Source organism: Symsagittifera roscoffensis, chromosome 9, assembly GCF_963678635.1.
Source record: "Symsagittifera roscoffensis chromosome 9, txSymRosc1.1, whole genome shotgun sequence".
NCBI lineage: Eukaryota > Metazoa > Xenacoelomorpha > Acoela > Convolutidae > Symsagittifera > Symsagittifera roscoffensis.
This window is the reverse complement of record NC_087070.1, coordinates 36,397,421-36,419,828: the sequence shown is the minus strand read 5'-3', so window position 1 is coordinate 36,419,828 and position 22,408 is coordinate 36,397,421. Positions and strand designations below refer to the sequence as shown.

The 22,408-nt window shown below is 36.7% G+C and overlaps 1 protein-coding gene across 2 annotated transcripts in view; it reads right to left on the bottom strand.

Annotated features, from left to right (window-relative positions):
* Nucleotides 1–13,768, bottom strand: part of LOC134854098 (uncharacterized) — a 50,336-nt gene extending 36,568 nt beyond the window's left edge. For both annotated transcript variants that reach the window (XM_063870206.1, XM_063870207.1), the window contains exons 1-3: nucleotides 12,499–13,768; nucleotides 4,799–5,384; nucleotides 3,102–3,356 (exon numbers count right to left, since the gene is read on the bottom strand). In XM_063870206.1, coding sequence (XP_063726276.1) covers nucleotides 3,102–3,356; nucleotides 4,799–5,384; nucleotides 12,499–13,635 — 1,978 coding nt within the window. In that variant the 5' untranslated portion in view covers nucleotides 13,636–13,768. The remainder of the gene's footprint in view (nucleotides 1–3,101; nucleotides 3,357–4,798; nucleotides 5,385–12,498) is intronic.
* Nucleotides 13,769–22,408: the final 8,640 nt, after the last annotated feature.

Here is a 22,408-nt window from a genome sequence, read left to right as displayed (position 1 = left end):
ACGCAGTCAGAAGAAGCATCTGGCGAGAGACTTTTAATAATACATTTTCGATAGCTATACTGCGAGCTCGACAATCGGTGGGCAGCTGAATATGGACACAACGTGCACTGATCACGCTGTCTGCGAAAGGGCTGTTTTTTTCTGTTTTTTTTTTCGAAGAGACCACTGTGGAAAAATCACATGGACCAATGTTCCGATTTTAGGCGGAGTTTCAATGGAGTTCCAAAGAGTGTAAACAGTATTTCAACTGGCTACAAGGAGGCTACAATTGCTGAGCACTTTAGTTTTAAATGATGCATTCCCTCGAAGCAGGAGCAACCTCGCATGTAGTAAATCAGGGGAAATGATGACGCACTGCTGTATGTACCGTTTTTTACATCATCTTGGGAATCTGACAGCAATAACTAAAATTATAAAGGGTATTTCTGGCAGCCAAGTCAAGATACATGATGCATGATGTCTATTGTCTCGTCTCTAAGTCGGTAACATTGAAAAAATCACGCTCCATAGGTGATTTATTGAGGCTCTTTGAATTGATTGAGTGCAAAGCACTGGGAAAATTCACGTATATCAGCACATAACTGGCAAACCAAAATCATTGAAAGGCAACAAAAAAGGAAGCGTAGAGGGATTTAATTTCACATAGCTAAGAAACGCCCGTGAAGTACAGTTACTAAACTCCTAGCGGCTCCTAGCTACTGTTCTTAAGTTTTCCCGCTTACTGCAGAGTTTAGAAAATGCGCACTGAATTGTCGAAAAGAAAAGATTTTTCTGATAACTAAAAAAAAACAGGGTTGGTTTACTCCAGGAAAACTGATGAAGTCCAGCAGAAAAAACACTGAAAAGTGAGTAGGCTGGATATTTGGACAATAGAAGGTGAAAAACTGGCTATAAGTTTCATTTGAATGAGACGGGAGCAGCAAAAAACCATATCCACTAGTAAAGTTGAAAACAGAGCGAAAGCAGATGTTAAAGAGAGTCTATACGTACCTTAGTACACAATGATATGGATGTGATGTTTGTCAGACAAACAAAATTCAATGAGAACATGTGGAACTGCACGCTGAAACTTGCATAAATTTAGCCAAGTAAGAGCAGAAAATTTACCAAAATTTAAAGTATCAGTCTTTTTTTGACGAAATTTAAAATTTAACAGTTATTTTTCAATTTTCTTCTACCGAGAACGTGAACTCGAACCTGTTAACAGAAGCTTCTTTCATGACCAAGGTAGATAAACATCCTGAAAACACAATAGGTTACAGTCTGAAATTGAACAAATTCATTTCAATCTGAGTGGGTAGTTAAGGCTATCTCAAGGATAGAATAATTATATTGTAGCCAAAAAAAAACCGGAAAAATGTCAATCGAGAAAATAATAAAGTTTTTTTAAATTTGATATCCGAGAAACTTCAAACTTGTTTTTAATGATTGCCAACTTCAAAAAAATGGCTTGGACGCAATGGATGCTGTTAAATAGCTTTTAAAAACTTTAGATGTATACAAATACCGCGTTTAAACAAAAAACTGAACCCAGAGTTCCAAATCTATTTGGAAAAACATGGCAACGGAGTTTAGAACTTCCCGATGAGATCAAAAAAGATTTAGAAACAAATTCAAATAAACACAAAAACAGCTTCTGATGCGCAAGTAGTTCAGAAAGTTCAAAACAAAGCTAGTCGAAAAAAAATTTCTTGAAAATTTTGCTTTTCTCAAACTTCCCTTTGCCATTTTTTTTGTGCGCAGTTGAAGAAACGACCTAATAAAACTTAAGCTTTTGGTATTGCCCTGAAATATCAACGGTTGTTTGGTTTTTCCCAAAAAAGAATAACAAAAAAAAAAACAATTTTTAAAAATGCTTAAAAAGATTTGAAATTTTGCAGTTTGTTTTTGTGAAATTTTTTTCATCCGTTAAGTGCTACGGAAATTCATTTTCATAAGTGTTTCTTATGTAGTTTTAGCGGGGTAAATTAAAGTTTTTTTATGGCGTCAAGGACTGTTTTTAGTTTTATTCGCTCGTCTTACTCGCTCGAAAAAAGAAATCTTTCACGATTTTTTCTCAATGCTCAAAAATGTCTGTCAAAGATTTCTGTCAATGAATGTCGTTCTCGCAATACTCAAAATAATTCTTTTTTCCCTAGAGCTAAAAAATACTTAATAAAGGTCGCTTATATCACAACTAATGACAATTTAGCTTAGGACTTTCTGATGACTGAACTTAAGACAACCGAAGACAAATTTCTCCCAATTTCATTGGTCGGAACAAAAATTTATGCCTTGAAGTGCTTTTATTATCATAAATCTTTATAATAATGGCTTAACACAGCAAACTCAATTATATAAATTTGGATCAATACGCAAGGTAGGAATGCACTCCTGTTCTTAATTGCGAGTTTTAAGACTTTTTTCTGAATAAAAAAGAATTCAAGAAGACCACACGACCTAAATAAGTGACTTCACTCGGTTCATTGACACTTAATTAGGGCAGTTTGATTTAATTTTAATTGAAGATTAATTTGCATTTAGCCCAGAAAAAATCAACTTGTTGTCACAAACTGATTATTTACCCAAGTCTATCAATCTTTGATAGCTTTGAAAAATTTGAAAGAATCTTGGTTCAATCTTAAAGAAAATCTTGGCTGTATTGGCAAGTTCTTGCCAAAAAATCTTGGAAGAAATCAAAGATTCTTCACGAAAATTTTGAAGAGAATCTAGAAGAAGAATCTTGAAGAAAAAAAAACAAAGACAGCAAAAACTGTTTTAAAAGATTTTTGATGATTTGCGAAGCAGATGGGCGATTTTACTTTCATGATTCTACAAGATCAACAAAATTAAGTCCTGCAATAGGTTAACTGGTACGCATTGTGATTCTCAATTCAGAGTTTTGAGTTTTCTCTGTTCATTCTACTTCAGCCTTCTGCTTCTCAGTTCGAGCCTCAGGTAAAACCTTCGACCTTTAGATAAAATCTAAAAAAGCGTCTCATCCCAACATCCTAAACCTTAGTTGCTCTAAACTAAATCTTAATTGCTCTAAACTGGTCCCAATATCCTAAATCTTAGTTGCTCTACTCTAATTGTTAAATAAATAGAAGTGGTTTAAATACCATTTTCGTAGCCGAACTTGTCCAGCATGATGTGGTCCACGTTTTGTTTCAGCGTCTCCTTTTGATCGGGCACAGCGTAGATGACTCTGTTAAAGTTCAACTCATGCAGGCAAATCCGAGTGATCTCCATGCAGCTTAGAGTCTTCCCGGTCCCACCCTCGCCCATCAGTATCTTGCGACATGCCCTCTCGTCTTGGATCGACCGGCGAACACAGTTGGCTATGTCTTTCTGCTGGGAAGACAAACTGGGCAGCACTGAAAGAACAGTATCATGACATACAATCAGGTACAGTTACCTATAGTTGTAGTAACAAAGAGTTTAAGCTATCCAGTTTAGATCACAGTTCAAATTTCAAAAGCCGCGACAGGTTCTTAGTCAGTGTCATGTTTCTACTTTATGTATCGACCGAAGTGCTCGTACCAGATTGCGGGTCGAAGTCCCACACCAATTTCCAGAGATTTTGAAAGTCGCGCTTCGTCAAAATTGCATCCAGCGACATAAGTTTATACGTTGATAAAAAAATTACCTAATGCTTAGACATTTTTCCTTCGAGACAAATTCAAAGATTTTGCGTGGAATTTGGTGCAAGTTTTGCATGATACAAAATCGACGGAATTCAAATTTGTACAAATTTTACCGAGTGTGGCGTCGTAATGACGTCGTCAAGTTGTAGCAAAAAACCGAGTTAATGAAAAATTTAACACTGAACAGTTCAATTTTCTCAATGAGAGTGGTTCGCATCGCATGAAAAAAAAGCCAATTTTGCCTCAATTCAATTAGCCAAATCGGCAACCCTTAAAACTCCATAACAGTACGAAAAAAGATCACAGGTGAAAAAATATTTTTAATTCTAGCTCAGGACAACAATACGTTTTGATTGATATCAAAAACTGCTAGTTAAAAAGACGAAATTCCTCTGGAGAAAAAAAACCATCACGAGCACAAATATACAGTCATTTTCTTCGAAAATCGGAACAAAAAAACTGGCAAGCGCATGAAACCAAGTATTAATGCTCAAACGTCGATGCAAAAATTTTGCTGTAATTTTAAGAAAAGATTTCCTAAAATAGTCACGGAGTTTACGCATTTTGGTGAAAAACCCGTCATTTAAATTTGTCAAATTACAAGGAAACTTGAGAATTTTCACCTAAATACGTAATTACAGTGACCATTTGCTTAGCGTTTTCTTAAAGTTTCAACAAAATTCTTTCATCAATGTCTCGACGACTCTTAATGAAATTATTAATATATGTTTTCAAGCGTCTACCAGGTTTTTTTGGAAAAAATAATAACTTTGTCGGCGGTCGAAAAAGTCTGAGCATATCAAAATTTGGTCGTAAAAATCTGAAAACACCAATTACTGGTCGCTACAGTCTGGGCGAGCCGCCGTTTCCGCTCTATTGGCGAAACTTGCTAGAGATGTTTTTGGTCGCGAAAGTCTGGACATAACAAAATTAACTCGCGAAAGAAATTCTGGACACAAACCCACGACCTCGACCCGGGATGTCGTAGCTCGACCAAATCTTCATAGTCGCGCTGGGAGTCAAAACTAAAGCCATCGAATATCACAAACTGGCTTGCGAAAGTATGGAAAACGTGAAAGCATAAAAATAAAGCATGAAATTCTGGACAAAAAAAACAAATCTTTGAACGGGGTTCAAAAAGTCTTTGGTGCCTGAAAAACTTTCAGTTTTACCTGTCGGAACTAAGACTCCACGATGGTACTGGAAAATGTGCCCCGATACCAAAATAGTCCCAAGGTATCGAAGAGCTCGCAACATCTCTTCGTCGCCATCACAGTGAGATGAAGTTGGCAAAGCGCATAGCAGATCTTTCAGTGTTGTCTCGGAACTTTTTAGAATAACTTCCTTCGAGTTTCCTCCATTTTTCATTAATTTGTTCACGCGGTTGAAACTTGAGCAGTCTTCGGTTGAAACTTGAGCGGTTGAAACTTTGCAGTTTTCGCTCACCATCAAATAGCAGTTTTCAAGTGCTTCGTTTGTTTTTGAAGCAAGTTCACGCTTAACAGCTGCTGTTTGCAGCTGAGTGTTCCACTCTTCGCGCGATATGTTGGTTGTGATCAGAATAAATTTCACATGTTTTTTCACAAAGTTTCGCAACCATTGTTTTTTTTCTTCGAGGCTCTTTTTCGAGAAGTTTTCTACAATGTTGGAATCTTCCAGAATGGCAAACATCATCTGCCTTATTCTGCGGCAATGATTCGAAAGTTGACGGAGTTTTTCCGAGACTTTAGTCATTTTCTGTTCTGTTGCCGCTGGTGCCTGAAATATTAAATAAGTAGGCATGCAAATCAAAAAACAATACATGTAATCAGCCATTCTAAAAGACATAATACATATCAGAGTAGCACAAATCGGAATTACAAAACAACTGCTTAACAACTCAGTGACAATATGTCCTTGCGTAACAAAACTAAGTTTTGGCTTCTTCCCGTGTTGAGGTGTTCTACTTATATTTCAACCAAATTCGGTCAAACACACGGATGTTATTTGGGTCGAAAACCACCCTTTCAGTCTAAAACAATTTCAAAACATAGTCGAAAATATATTCGAACATTATTTCGAATCTTAGTCCAACAGAAAATCGAATACAAAGTGTGCTCAAACACAACTTAGTCGAAACAGAGTTGGTCCCAAAAAACGGGCTACAAATGGTATTAGACAAAGTTCCTGTCTATTCTGTTTTGCTACGGGTGCATTCGACTCACGCAGTAATCTTACTGTTCTTTAACTTTGATAAATAACTCAGTCTGTTTCTTTTCTTTTCTCCTTTTTTTCAACAAATATTTTGTCTATGTGGTCTTTCCGTGTTTGTGGCAAACTGAAATGTTGGGGAAGGTTATTTAGCTTCAGATTTATATGCGCCTTTGCTGGGAAAGGTTTTGTCGCCCAAGACAATTACACAGGTGGTATCGATTCAAATGTGAACGATGACAATCTGCTGAGTAAGGTGCATATTTCAAAGAACTTCGTTGTTTTGATCGTACGCCCAATTCTGTTCCATCTTGGATCAAATAGGTTGGTTTTCCAATCAATGTAAACTAGTTTTTCTTGTTTCGTTTTGTACTACTTGCTTTATTTTTCTTATCATTATTGAAATCTCTGGGGTTGATTATCCCTTAACTCTTTGCATTTTTTTCCATCGATTTGCATGAAAAAGGAGAACTTTTAAAAAAAATATTAGTCCAACTTTTTTCCAGGTAGATATTTGCGAGAATTACCTTCGTTCTTGTTTAAATTTCAATCTCTTTGTTTTGATGAAGAAAGTTTCAAGCTTTCTTGAATTTTTAGTTGCCCAAATTAGAAATGAATGAGGCTTTTGTCGCTTTAACACACTCCTCGTCAGAATTACTAAGGGAAGCGCCAATCCGACTACATTTTTTGTCACGTAGACTAATAGTCCCAGTCTTTTTTCTCGCCAAACGCTTTAATATTGAAAGTTATCAATCAATTAATCATTCTACGTTGTCAAAAAGAGTGCCGACTTGACTATTAAGTTGTTTTTCACTGTGATCAGTTCAGTGTAGATAAAGTGTTTTTAAATTGTTTGACAGAACAGATGTCTAAACTTTTTTTTGCATTTTTGGTCGAACATCTTTAATCTTTATTTCCCTCCAAATGTTTAATGTCGAAGTTGAAAAGTACCAATATATCAATCCACGTAGTTAGAATTGTACTGGATCATTTGATTGCGATTAAGGCATTGAGCAAAGCTTGGTGGTTTGTAGTGACGCTGGAAAACTATCCTATAGTTAGTCTTTGATATTTTCGATCGCCCAAAATATACTGCGCATAGTAGTTGGAGTATTAATAGAATAGTAGTAGAAGTAATGCACGAGTTACAGTGTTGGTCTGAAAGCGAGGTGAACGTCAAACGAAAAACACTTCAGAATCTCCCAGAGCCGACAAAACCGGAAGGAAACTGGAACATCATCGAATCAGTGTGAAACAGGTGTGAGAACTAGTTCCTTGCCAGGTAGGGAAGAAGAAACTTTAAATTCTAGGTTTAAAGGAGCACAACCATAAGTAGATATACGAACTACAGAGAAAAAACAACAGGTAGCCAGAAAAACATTAAGACAAAAAGTGTAAGACCATAGATGGGAAAATACTAACTTATAGGAACAGAAGTATAGGACCATAGATGAGAAAATACTAGCTTATACGCCACAATCAGCTTAAGTATAGACTAGGGGAAAATAACCAAGGTTTCTAAGGAACAATGGATTCGCCTTTGTATCAAACCCACTTATCTACGAATTTTGCTGACAATCACGATTAAGCGATTATGTCGCATATAAATTTGCAAGATGTACAGGTCCTTGCTTGCGTTTTTCAGCCATTGAACAGCCAAACGGCCCCAGCACCCAATGTTCAAAGAAAATGAGCAGAGAGGTCTGCCCAAAAGACTTACACGAAAGGAGTAGCAAAAAAAGAAGACTTCAGAGTCAGATGGAAGGCGAAAAACAAAACACAAACAGGGAAACGATCAAGAGGAAACCGACTCCCAAACAACCAAGAGGATTGATGTTCAAAAAAAGATAAAAAAGAGGAAGGCACAGAAGCAAACGACATCACCAAGCGAGGAGTGGTCAATGATCACGTCAGAAAACATGGCGCCCTCGCCTGAACGAATAGATATCGAAATAACGTCTCCACAACCTCAGCCAAAGAATTCACAAACAGAGGCAATGAGAAAGTCAACGCGGAAACGGCATCCAAGGTTGGCAAAGGCGCTAGGAGGTCCAGTCCCGACAAAGAGTATCGAACAAAACCAATTCAGCATAGTCGCCCAGCAAAAAATAATTCAGAAACAGAATTCACCCAGCAGCTTCTCATTTTTTATCCACAAAATGAGGTTTAAAGACAATTCCCCCATTTTATTGCCTGTATTAAGTTACTCGAGACAAAAAAGCCAGGTGGCAAACGAGATAAAATCAGCGTAGAAGACCTTGTATTATCTTTTGACAGCCCGAAAAAAGAAACGATAGTGATGACAGAAAATCAGGAAATTACGAAAAGTCGCGAGATACCGACTACAAAAAAAGAAGCCTACGGGGACTCAAGATCCCAAAACTCAAACTCAGTCAGTCCCACTGAAACTCAAAACTCAAACATTGTTTTTTCAGAGGAGGGAATGTCATATTATGTCATATAATTATAGCTATTTATAAAATCTGTACCACAGGTCAATTGTCCTTGAGCGACCCGGATAGTCCGTAATGCTAAGAACACTGAACGCTCATCAGAACACCATTTAAGAGAATATTTTTCAATTATCTTATATTCTTTATTGAGTTATCAACCTCGTTGCCAATCCGTACGGTTTCTGTAAAGACTTATACGACACGGTACGGCAGAAATGTTCTTTTTCAATGTTTTGTTGCTGATTATTGCTAAAAATTCATTTCAGCAAGTCATATTATTGTCTAAAAAACTATTAAATTAAAAATCAATCACATGAAATATTTTTCTGTTAGCTTGTAATCATTGGAAAAAATTTTTTTTTTCTTTCTTTATCTATTTTTTTAATTTAAATCTCATCATCGAACTCAGATCTATTTTTGTGTACAAACAACCCCTTCTTAAGTTTCTCTTCAAAATCAGATAATAACTCGAGAGTTACTTTTTTGCAAGTTTTCAAAAAATTTTTGTAAATCAAGTTAAGGTAAATAACTATTCATTATGAGTTTTGGGCAATTTATAACAATGATTGTCGCATCTAAACTAAACGCAAAATAAAAAAATGATATCAAATATAATTTTTTTAAAATATGTCTCAAATTGATTTTAAAGTCATTCACAGGAACTTCTGAACTGGAGATGATTTTTGACTGCTTTTTATAGGTCGGCCATTAAAAAACTTTGCAGCCCTTCGAAACTATGAAATGTCAAATTTAGGTAAACATTTTATGTGCAGGCGATGGTGGCCAAATATTTCGCCGCATTCGATTGTGGGGTTTCTGGAAGTTTGATCAAAAAAACTGCATTATTTGGCGTGCACCTAAGCTCCCTTCCCCATCCTAAAATTTGGCATATATTGACGCCAAAGCCATCTTTAGAAAAGTTGTACGTTCGGTCAACCATGAATGGTTGTCGTAAAAACTACCAAAGGTGACTATTTAGAGAACTTGGCGACTAGAATTGAGGGGGCTAATGCTGTGAGGGGGCTCGAATTCTGCATTTGACAAACTCTTCTATTTTTTTGTAGTCTTTACGCGTAGTTCCGTGTTAGAGGACATGTCTCTCTGATATCACCAACCATTTTCCACAACTTAGAGGGTTTTTCGATTTTTTCTGGTTTTATGCCATTAATTTCAACTTTTACTCGATCTACCAAATCGTTTTTGGCCATAAGGTTTCTAATGATTTTTATTCGGTTTTGATGATTTTGTGTTGTTTCACTGACCTTTGAGACATCCTGTTTTTCGATATTTTGATTAATTTCGATAAAAACATCAATTCTTCCCTTGCCCAAGTTGAGGCACATGTTCAAGAGTATGTCAGATTTCAGATTTCGATCTTCAGCACGAGCAGTTTCGATGATACTGGAAGTTTCCGGAACTTCAAATAGGACAACATAACAGGTGTTTTCAGAGTACTGTGTGGTGCTTGTGTAAGCCATCTTTTTCAGATGATCGTCAGTGTCAATCGTCCTGGGAAGTGTAAATATACGGTGCTTCTTATCCGGCAACGACATGTCGAAGCTGTCGCAAAATTTTTGTACCTGATCTTCATTCATATCAATTTTCTTTTACGCTGTTTTGATCGAACTTTTTATCATCAGCAGCTTGTATTTTAAACGTTTTTTTGGTAACTTTGTTTAAGGGGGATGTAGGCAGCCGAAAGCTTGAATGTTTTGTCGCGATACGAGCCTTCTTTATCCGCACTGCAGTAGTAGAAGAGTGCAGGAGAGTAGAGGTGGGTGCCGGTGGTCGCCCATGTATAAACATAGGCTACGGATTTCCGGGACCGCTGGCTGTGTATTAAGATAGGGAATAGGTTTCTCTATGTATTAGGATAGGGAATAGATTTCCTATGTTTTAAGATCGGGAATAGGTTTCCTAATTACCAGGCTTCAGATAGTTAGTTTCAGAAAAATTTTTGGCGCCCAATTTTTTTGGAGCTCGATACTTGCGTTTCTTGGCTAATTTCTACGATTTAGATGTTTTGATTATTGTTTTAATTGCTTGAAACTATGGAAAAATTATCTAAAGCTATACTGAAACCTAACGAAACTTCGAGAAAAAACCTTGTTTTTTAAAAGAAAAAAAGTTAAATTCAAAAGATGAAGTATACAAATCACTGCTTCGTATAATCTTTTCATCACAAGTCTACATTTAGCTAATCAATACTGAATTTCGCTATTACAATATCATTTATTTACAAGTTCAAATGTTTTGTGTGTATTCCGTCGTCCTGAACTTGTCTTTTAGAGTAAAAGTAACTCAATCCCTTCTTTGTTTGCTCGTAGGTAGCAATCATATGATTAATGGTTCTAAATCCTCTGTTTTTTGAAGTCAAATTGATTGCTTCGTCGAGTACTTTCCTGTATTTTTCCATCAGACCATCACCGGATCCCTCTAGAATTCTTCTATTCAATCCTTTGCTGCTAAGGAAAGCGAAAAACACAAACCGGGAAACGATCAGGAGGAAAACCGACTCCCAAACAACCAAGAGGATTGATATTCAAAAAGAGATAAAGAAAAGAAGAAGGGACAGAACAAAACGACATCATCAAACGAGGACTGGTTATCGAACACGTCAGAAAACATGGCGCCCTCGCCTAAACGGATAGATATCGAAAAGACGTCTCCACAACCTCAACCAAAGAATTCACAAACAGAGGCAATGAGAAAGTCAACGCGGAAACGGCATCCAAGGTTGGCAAAGGCGGTAGGAGGTCCAGTCCCGACAAAGAGTATCGAACAAAAACAATTCAGCATAGTCGCCCAACAAAAAATAATTCAAAAACAAAATTAACCCAGCAGCTTCTCTCTTTTTATCCACAAAATGAGGTTTAAAGACAATTCCCCCATTTTATTGCCTGTATTAAGTTACTCGAGACGAAAAAGCCAGGTGGCAAACGAGATAAAATCAGCGTAGAAGACCTTGTATTATCTTTTGACAGCCCGAAAAAAGAAACGATAGTGATGACAGAAAATCAGGAAATTACGAAAAGTCGCGAGATACCGACTACAAAAAAAGAAGCCTACGGGGACTCAAGATCCCAAAACTCAAACTCAGTCAGTCCCACTGAAACTCAAAACTCAAACATTGTTTTTTCAGAGGAGGGAATGTCATATTATGTCATATAATTATAGCTATTTATAAAATCTGTACCACAGGTCAATTGTCCTTGAGCGACCCGGATAGTCCGTAATGCTAAGAACACTGAACGCTCATCAGAACACCATTTAAGAGAATATTTTTCAATTATCTTATATTCTTTATTGAGTTATCAACCTCGTTGCCAATCCGTACGGTTTCTGTAAAGACTTATACGACACGGTACGGCAGAAATGTTCTTTTTCAATGTTTTGTTGCTGATTATTGCTAAAAATTCATTTCAGCAAGTCATATTATTGTCTAAAAAACTATTAAATTAAAAATCAATCACATGAAATATTTTTCTGTTAGCTTGTAATCATTGGAAAAAAAATTTTTTTTCTTTCTTTATCTATTTTTATCGAACTCAGATCTATTTTTGTGTACAAACAACCCCTTCTTAAGTTTCTCTTCAAAATCAGATAATAACTCGAGAGTTACTTTTTTGCAAGTTTTCAAAAATTTTTTGTAAATCAAGTTAAGGTAAATAACTATTCATTATGAGTTTTGGGCAATTTATAACAATGATTGTCGCATCTAAACTAAACGCAAAATAAAAAAATGATATCAAATATAATTTTTTTAAAATATGTCTCAAATTGATTAAAGTCATGCACAGGAACTTCTGAACTGGAGATGATTTTTGACTGCTTTTTATAGGTCGGCCATTAAAAAATTTTGCAGCCCTTCGAAACTATGAAATGTCAAATTTAGGTAAACATTTTATGTGCAGGCGATGGTGGCCAAATATTTCGCCGCATTCGATTGTGGGGTTTCTGGAAGTTTGATCAAAAAAACTGCATTATTTGGCGTGCACCTAAGCTCCCTTCCCCATCCTAAAATTTGGCATATATTGACGCCAAAGCCATCTTTAGAAAAGTTGTACGTTCGGTCAACCATGAATGGTTGTCGTAAAAACTACCAAAGGTGACTATTTAGAGAACTTGGCGACTAGAATTGAGGGGGCTAATGCTGTGAGGGGGCGAATGCCTTTTGAAAATTGGCGAATTTTTTGCAGACATCTTTAGGACTACACTCCCGTTCTCACCTCTGAAGTGATTCTGGAAGCGGTGATTTCGATACAAATCAGCTTGTCTTGTGCACAGAAGAGCCAGTCGTACTCATACCGCTCCCCCTTTTTCACCCTCAGAATATGCTGCAGGTTGTCCTCGTTTGTGTTTTTGATGAAGATTCCTCTTGGCCCCTCTTCGGCTGTAGGTTCTTTAATAGCTTCGATCAGTTTCATGAATAAAGAAGTCTCGCTTGTAGTTTTTTGGAATGTCGTGTAGTTTGCGAGTCCCGTTTTACCGGCCATTTGCAATGTGGTTGACCGGAAAATTTTTTCCTCTTTTGGAGCAAACATGAACGGCTTGGTCGTTAAGTTTTTACTATATGAGTCTCGAATTCTGCTTTTGACAAACTCTTCTAGTTTTTTGTAGTCTTTTAGCGTAGTTCCGTGTTCATCTTCGCCTTTCCAAGAAGCTTTAACTTGATTGTTTTGCAGTGTGAACAAGCGAGTAACGAAATTGCAACTTTTAGCCAACTCTCTAGCTACTTCAGTGAAGCTGCCAACCCGTCCTGGTTTCAAAATATTTTTCACTTTATTCAGCGAGGTTTTTCGGTCAGCTTCGATTTCGCTTTTCTTTTCATCCCTCAGCATAAATGCAATTCCGCATTCGCGACATGTCTCTCTGATATCACCAACCATTTTCCACAACTTAGAGGGGTTTTCGATTTTTTCTGGTTTTATGCCATTAATTTCAACTTTTACTCGATCTACCAAATCGTTTTTGGCCATAAGGTTTCTAATGATTTTAATTCGGTTTTGATGATTTTGTGTTATTTCACTGACTTTTGAGACATCCTGTTTTTCGATATTTTGGTTAATTTCGATAAAAACATCAATTCTTCCCTTGCCCAGGTTGAGGCACATGTTCAAGAGTATGTCAGATTTCAGGTTTCGATCTTCAGCACAAGCAGTTTCGATGATACTGGAAGTTTCCGGAACTTCAAATAGGACAAGATAACAGGTGTTTTCAGAGTACTGTTTGGTGCTTGTGTAAGCCATCTTTTTCAGATGATCGTCAGTGTCAATCGTCCTGGGAAGTGTAAATATACGGTGCTTCTTATCCGGCAACGACATTTCGAAGCTGTCGCAAAAGTTTTGGACCTGATCTTCATTCATATCAATTTTATTTTACGCTGTTTTGATCGAGCTTTTTATCATCAGCAGCTCGTATTGTAAACGCTTTTTTGCTAACACCAACGCAATGATATTTTGTCAAATACGGACTGTGACTTAATGACACCTAATAAATAAGAGTTCGTTTTGATCAAATGAGTTTTAACCATTGTGTTATCTAAAGCGCTGATTATGCATAAAAATATTTGAAAAATTTTCTATCAATGATTTTTTTGACCAGATATTCGTCCGCACATTACATGAAGAATAAAAATGGCACTTAAAATATATATTAAATGAGTGTGAATTTTATACAAACAGCTTTCAAAAGCATTAAGCTTTAATTTAGCTTTAATTTTTGGGTCGAATGAAAGTTTTTAGCAAATCGAGCGAGTTTGACTCTTGCTTCCCTGAAATTTAGTATCTACTAGCACTGACCAATTAGTATAGCCTGGCGCTGTAAAATAATAGCAAAATCAAACTTTTGACGGGCAAAAAGTTCGTTTTTCTTAAAGCCCCTCCCCTTTACAGTCGCCTCTAATTGAAAAATTGAATTATTTTTCCAAAGTAATATATAATTAATTACCTAAAAAATTGTCAGCAACAATAAAATTTAGACATAAGCCACTTCGTTTAAATGGGATGTAGGCAGCCGAAAGCTTGAATGTTTTGTCGCGATACGAGCTGTCTTTATCCGCACTGGAGTTTTACGGAGATTAATCGGATAAATTGAATATTCAATCTCAATCTCTTTTTTACAAAATTTTTTTACAATTGGTTGAAAACGAATTATAACGTTTTTTTCTTCTGTCATCAAAGTTAATCATGATGGTTTTAGGAAAAACGAACGCATTTTTTGCATTAAATAAGAACCATTTAAAGTCAGTGGAGTATGGATCGGCCATGGGGCATACATTCGGCAAAACCCAAACCCATGGACCTGCTTCACGCCAATTTGTTACCCAGATGGACATTCTCGGAGATATTTGATTGGATGAATCGGGGCTCGCCGCCAGTATGATAAATTATTTTCAAGAACAAAATGATTTTGTAAAAAAAACTGAAAACATTTTCTTTTTTTAGTTATTTTACTTAAAAATTCCAACCTAGCTAACTTCAGTAAAAGTTTTTTTTGTTCGTAAAAATCATTTACCGTTAATTTTGCCCATGCAACCCAGAATGGCTTTATGTATCTATGCTAAAACTATTGACAAAATGAACTTAATTAATTTTTTTCGCTTAAATAAAATAAGTTACAACAAATTTCGTATTCATTTTATGTTCGATGATACATATCCAAAACTAGAGCTCCAAGGAGCGTCAGAGGATCTTACAAAAGAAACAAACAAACTAGCTAGAGGTTTTCAAATGAACGCAACACTAGGCAAAATAACGAAAATAGGAAACGAAAAAGTCTGAACATCATATCAAATGCATATTATTTTGAAGCCAAGTCGAGGAAAAAGTCGGGATAGTCTTTGCAAACTTAATGCTGCGACATTTTGCGACCCACATTAGTTATGTCGCGACTTAGTGCGCCCATATTAGCTATGTTGCGACTTTGCGCGCCCATATTAGCTATGTTGCGACTTTGTGAGACCCAAAGTAGACATTTTGCGACTATGCCCGTTCCAAATTAGATATGTTGCGACCTTGCCCGACCCACTTTAGCTATGTTGCGACTTTGTCCGACCTAAATTAGATATGTAGCGACTTTTCCCGACCCACATTAGCTATGTAGCGACTTTTCCCGACCCACATTAGCTATGTAGCGACTTTGCCCTACCCAAATTAGATATGTTGCCACTTTGCATGACCCAAATTAGCTTCATATACAGTCCATTTAGAGTCAATGGAGTATGAATCGGCCATGGGGCATACATTCGGCCAAACCCAAACCCATGGACCGGCTTCACGCCATTTTGTTAAGCAGATTGACATTCTCGGAGATTTTTGCTTGGATGAATCGGGACTCGCCGCCAGTATGATAAATTATTTTCAAGAACAAAATGATTTTGTAAAATAACTGAAAACATATTCTTTTTTTAGTTATTTTACTTAAAAGTTCCAACCTAGCGAACTTTTGTAAAAAAAATTTTTGTTCTTAAAAACTATTTACCGTTAACTTTGCCCATGCAAACCAGAATGACTTAACGTATCTATGCTAAATCCATTGACAAAATGAACCTACTTAATTTCTTTCGCTTAATTTAATTAAGTAAGTACAAACTTCGTATTCATTTTATAATCGATGATACATCTCCAAAACTAGAGCTCCAAGGAGCGTCAGAGGATCTTAAAACAGAAACAAACAAACTAGCTAGAGATTTTCAAATGACCGCAACACTAGGCAAAATAACGCAGAAAGGAAACGAAAATATTTCAGCATCATATCAAATGCATATTATTTTTTTGAAGCCAAGTCGAGGAAAAAGTCGGGATAGTCTTTGCAAACTTAATGTTGCGCGACTTTTTGCGACCCACATTGGCTAAGTCGCGGCTTTGTGCGCCCATATTAGCTATGTTGCGACTTTGCATGACCCAAATTAGCTTCATATATAGTCCATTTAGAGTCAGTGGAGTATGAATCGGTCTTGGGGCATACAATCGGCCATACCCAAACCGATGGACCGGCTTCACGTCATTTTGTTAAGCAGATGAACATTCTCGGAGATTTTTGCTTGGATGAATCGGGAATCGCCGCCAGTATGATAAATTATTTTCAAGAACAAAATGATTTTGTAAAATAACTGAAAACATATTCTTTTTTTAGTTATTTTACGTAAAAATTCCAACCTAGCTAACTTCAGTAAAAGTTTTTTTTGTTCGTAAAAATCATTTACCGTTAATTTTGCCCATGCAACCCAAAGTGACATTATGTATCTATGATAAAACCATTGAAAAAATGAACCTACTTAATTTCTTTTCGCTTAATTTAATTAAGTAACTACAAATTTTGTATTCATTTTATGTTCAATGATACATGTCTAAAACTAGAGCTCCAAGGAGCGTCAGAGGATCTTACAAAAGAAACAAACATACTAGCTAGAGGTTTTCAAATGAACGCAACACTAAGCAAAATAACGAAAATATGAAACGAAAAAATTTGAACATCATATCAAATGCATATTATTTTGAAGCCAAGTCGAGGAAAAAGACGGGATAGTCTTTGCGAACTTAATGTTGCGACATTTTGCGACCTACATTGTTTATGTCGCGACTTAAAGCGCCCATATTAGCTATGTTGCAATTTTGCGCGCCCATATTAGCTATGTTGCGCTTTTGTGAGACCCAAACTAGACATTTTGCGACTATGCCCGACCCAAATTAGATATGTTGTGACTTTGCACGAACCAAATTAGCTTTGTAGCGACATTGCCCGACCCACATTAGCTATGTTGCGACTTTATCCGACCCAAATTAGATATGTAGCGACTTTTCCCGACCCACATTAGCTATGTAGCGTTTTTGCCCGACCCAAATTAGATATGTTGCGACTTTGCATGACCCAAGCTTGTAGCGACTTTGTGTTACCCAAATTAGCTTTGTTGCGACTTATTGCGAGCAAAATTAGCTATGCTGCGACTTTTTGCGCCCATATTAGCTTTGTAGCGACATTGCCCGACCCACATTAGCTATGGTGCGACTTTGTACGACCCAAATTAGATATGTAGCGACTTTTCCCGCACCACATTAGCTATGTAGCGACTTTGCTTGACCCAAATTAGATATGTTGCGACTTTGCACGACCCAAACTAGCTTCAAATATAGTCCATTTAGAGTCAGTGGAGTATGAATCGGCCATGAGGCATACATTCGGCCAAAACCAAACCGATGGACTGGCTTCACGCCATTTTGTTAAGCAGATGGACATTCTCGGAGAGTTTTGCTTGGATGAATCGGGACTCGCCGCCAGTATGATAAATTATTTTCAAGAACAAAATTATTTTGTAAAATAACTGAAAACATATTCTTTTTTTAGTTATTTTACTTAAAAGTTCCAACCTAGCGAACTTTTGTAAAAGTTTTTTTTGTTCGTAAAAACTATTTACCGTTAATTTTGCCCATGCAACCCAGAATGACTTAACGTATCTATGCTAAAACCATTGACAAAATGAACCTACTTAATTTTTTTCGCTTAATTTAATTAAGTAACTACCAACTTCGTATTCATTTTATAATCGATGATACATCTTCAAAACTAGAGCTCAAAGGAGCGTCAGAGGATCTTACAAAAGAAACAAACAAATTAGCTAGAGGTTTTAAAATGAACGCAACACTAGGCAAATTAACGAAAATAGGAAACGAAAAAGTCTGAACATCATATTAAATGCATATTATTTTGATGCCAAGTCGAGAAAAAAGTCGGATAGTCTTTGCAAACTTAATGTTGCGACATTTTGCGACCCACATTGGTTATGTCGCGACTTAATGCGCCCATATTAGCTATGTTGCGACTTTGCGCGCCCATATTAGCTATGTTGCGACTTTGTGAGACCCAAACTAGACATTTTGCGACTATGCCCGTTCCAAATTAGATATGTTGCGACCTTGCCCGACCCACTTTAGCTATGTTGCGACTTTGTCCGATCTAAATTAGATATGTAGCGACTTTTCCCGACCCACATTAGCTATGTAGGGACTTTTCCCGACCCACATTAGCTATGTAGCGACTTTGCCCTACCCAAATTAGATATGTTGCCACTTTGCATGACCCAAATTAGCTTCATATATAGTCCATTTAGAGTCAGTGGAGTATGAATCGGCCATGGGGCATACATTCGGCTAAACCCAAACCCATGGATCGGCTTCACGCCATGTTGTTAAGCAGATGGACGTTCTCGGAGATTTTTGCTTGGATGAATCGGGACTCGCCGCCAGTATGATAAATTATTTTCAAGAACAAAATGATTTTGTAAAATAACTGAAAACATATTCGTTTTGTAGTTATTTTACTTAAAAGTTCCAACCTAGCGAACTTTTGTAACAGTTGCTTTTGTTCGTAAAAACTATTTACCGTTAATTTTGCCCATGCAACCCAGAATGACTTAACGTATCTATGCTAAAACCATTGACAAAATGAACCTACTTAATTTCTTTCGCTTAATTTAATTAAGTAACTACAAACTTCGTATTCATTTTATAATCGATGATACATCTTCAAAACTAGAGCTCCAAGGAGCGTCAGAGGATCTTACAACAGAAACAAACAAAATAGCTAGAGATTTTCAAATGACCGCAACACTAAGCAAAATAACGCAGAAAGGAAACGAAAACATTTAAACATAATATCAAATGCATATTATTTTTTTGAAGCCAAGTCGAGGAAAAAGTCGGGTTAGTCCTGGCGCACTTAATGTTGCGCGACTTTTTGCGACCCACATTGGCTAAGTCGCGGCTTTTTGCGCCCATATTAGCTATGTTGCGACTTTGCATGACTCAAATTAGCTACATATATAGTCCATTTAGAGTCAGTGGAGTATGAATCGGCCATGGGGCATACATTCGGCCAAACCCAAACCCATGGACCGGCTTCACGCCATTTTGTTAAGCAGATGGACATTCTCGGAGATTTTTGCTTGGATGAATGGGGAATCGCCGCCAGTATGATAAATTATTTTCAAGAACAAAATGATTTTGTAAAATAACTGAAAACATATTCTTTTTTTAGTTATTTTACTTAAAAGTTCCAACCTAGCTAACTTCAGTAAAAGTTTTTTTTGTTCGTAAAAATCATTTACCGTTAATTTTGCCCATGCAACCCAGAGTGACTTTATGTATCTATGATAAAATCATTGAAAAAATGAACCTACTTAATTTCTTTTCGCTTAATTTAATTAAGTAACTACAAATTTTGTATTCATTTTTTGTTCAATGATACATGTCTAAAACTAGAGCTCCAAGGAGCGTCAGAGGATCTTACAAAAGAAACAAACATACTAGCTAGAGGTTTTCAAATGAACGCAACACTAGGCAAAATAAAGAAAATAGGAAACGAAAAAATTTGAACATCATATCAAATGCATATTATTTTGAAGCCAAGTCGAGGAAAAAGACGGGATAATCTTTGCGAACTTAATGTTGCGACATTTTGCGACCTACATTGGTTATGTCGCGACTTAGTGCGCCCATATTAGCTATGTTGCAATTTTGCGCGCCCATATTAGCTATGTTGCGACTTTGTGAGACCCAAACTAGACATTTTGCGACTATGCCCGGCCCAAATTAGATATGTTGTGACTTTGCACGACCCAAATTAGCTTTGTAGCGACATTGCCCGACCCACATTAGCTATGTTACGACTTTGTCCGACCCAAATTAGATATGTAGTGACTTTTCCCGACCCACATTAGCTATGTAGCGACTTTGCCCGACCCAAATTAGATATGTTGCGACTTTGCATGACCCAAATTAGCATCAAATATAGTCCATTTAGAGTCAGTGGAGTATGAATCGGCCATGAGGCATACATTCGGCCAAACCCAAAGCGATGGACTGGCTTCACGCCTTTTTGTTAAGCAGATAGACATTCTCGGAGATTTTTGCTTGGATGAATCGGGACTCACCGCCAGTATGATAAATTATTTTCAAGAACAAATTGATTTTGTAAAATAACTGAAAACATATTCTTTTTTTAGTTATTTTACTTAAAAGTTCCAACCTAGCGAACTTCAGTAAAAAAATTTTTTGTTCGTAAAAATCATTTACCGTTAATTTTGCCCATGTAACCCAGAGTGATTTTATGTATCTATGATAAAACCATTGAAAAAATGAATCTTCTTAATTTCTTTTCGCTTAATTTAAATAAGTAACTACAAAATTTGTATTCATTTTATGTTTGATGATACATTTCCAAAACTAGAGCTCAAAGGAGCGTCAGAGGATCTTACAAAAGAAACAAACATACTAGCTAGAGGTTTTCAAATCAACGCAACACTAGGCAAAATAACGAAAATAGGAAACAAAAAAGTCTGAACATCATTTTAAATGCATATTATTTTGATGCCAACTCGAGGAAAAAGTCGGGATAGTCTTTGCGAAATTAATATTGCGACATTTTGCGACCCACAATGGTTATGTCGCGACTTAGTGCGCCCATATTAGCTATGTTGCGACTTTGCGCGCCCATATTAGCTATGTTGCGACTTTGTGAGACCAAAACTAGACATTTGGCGATTATGCCCGACCCAAATTAGATATGTTGCGACTTTGCACGACCCAAATTAGCTTTGTAGCGACATTGCCCGACCCACATTAGCTATGTTGCGGCTTTGTCCGACCCAAATTAGATATGTAGCGAGTTTTCCCGACCCACATTAGCTATATAGCGACTTTGTCCGACCCAAATTGGATATGTTGCGACTTTGCATGACCCAAATTAGCTTCAAATATAGTCCATTTAGAGTCAGTGGAGTATGAATCGGCCATGAGGCATACAATCGGCCATACCCAAACCGATGGACCGGCTTCACGCCATTTTGTTAAGCAGATGGACATTCTCGGAGATCTTTGCGTGGATGAATCGGTACTCGCCGCCAGTATGATAAATTATTTTCAAGAACAAAATGATTTTGTAAAATAACTGAAAACATATTCATTTTTTAGTTATTTTACTTAAAATTTCCAACCTAGCGAACTTCAGTAAAAAAATTTTTTGTTCGTAAAAATCATTTACCGTTAATTTTGCCCATGTAACCCAGAGTGATTTTATGTATCTATGATAAAACCATTGAAAAAATGAATCTACTTAATTTCTTTTCGCTTAATTTAAATAAGTAACTACAAAATTTGTATTCATTTTATGTTTGATGATACATTTCCAAAACTAGAGCTCAAAGGAGCGTCAGAGGATCTTACAAAAGAAACAAACATACTAGCTAGAGGTTTTCAAATGAACGCAACACTAGGCAAAATAACGAAAATAGGAAACAAAAAAGTCTGAACATCATTTTAAATGCATATTATTTTGATGCCAAGTCGAGGAAAAAGTCGGGATAGTCTTTGCGAAATTAATATTGCGACATTTTGCGACCCACAATGGTTATGTCGCGACTTAGTGCGCCCATATTAGCTATGTTGCGACTTTGCGCGCCCATATTAGCTATGTTGCGACTTTGTGAGACCAAAACTAGACATTTGGCGATTATGCCCGACCCAAATTAGATATGTTGCGACTTTGCACGACCCAAATTAGCTTTGTAGCGACATTGCCCGACCCACATTAGCTATGTTGCGGCTTTGTCCGACCCAAATTAGATATGTAGCGAGTTTTCCCGACCCACATTAGCTATGTAGCGACTTTGTCCGACTCAAATTGGATATGTTGCGACTTTGCATGACCCAAATTAGCTTCAAATATAGTCCATTTAGAGTCAGTGGAGTATGAATCGGCCATGAGGCATACAATCGGCCATACCCAAACCGATGGACCGGCTTCACGCCATTTTGTTAAGCAGATGGACATTATCGGAGATTTTTGCGTGGATGAATCGGGACTCGCCGCCAGTATGATAAATTATTTTCAAGAACAAATTGATTTTGTAAAATAACTGAAAACATATTCATTTTTTAGTTATTTTACTTAAAATTTCCAACCTAGCGAACTTCAGTAAATGTTTTTTTTGTTCGTAAAAATCATTTACCGTTAATTTTGCCCATGCAACACAGAGTGACTTTATGTATCTATGATAAAACCATTGAAAAAATGAAACTACTTAATTTCTTCTCGCTTAATTTAAATAAGTAACTACAAAATTTGTATTCATTTCTTGTTCGA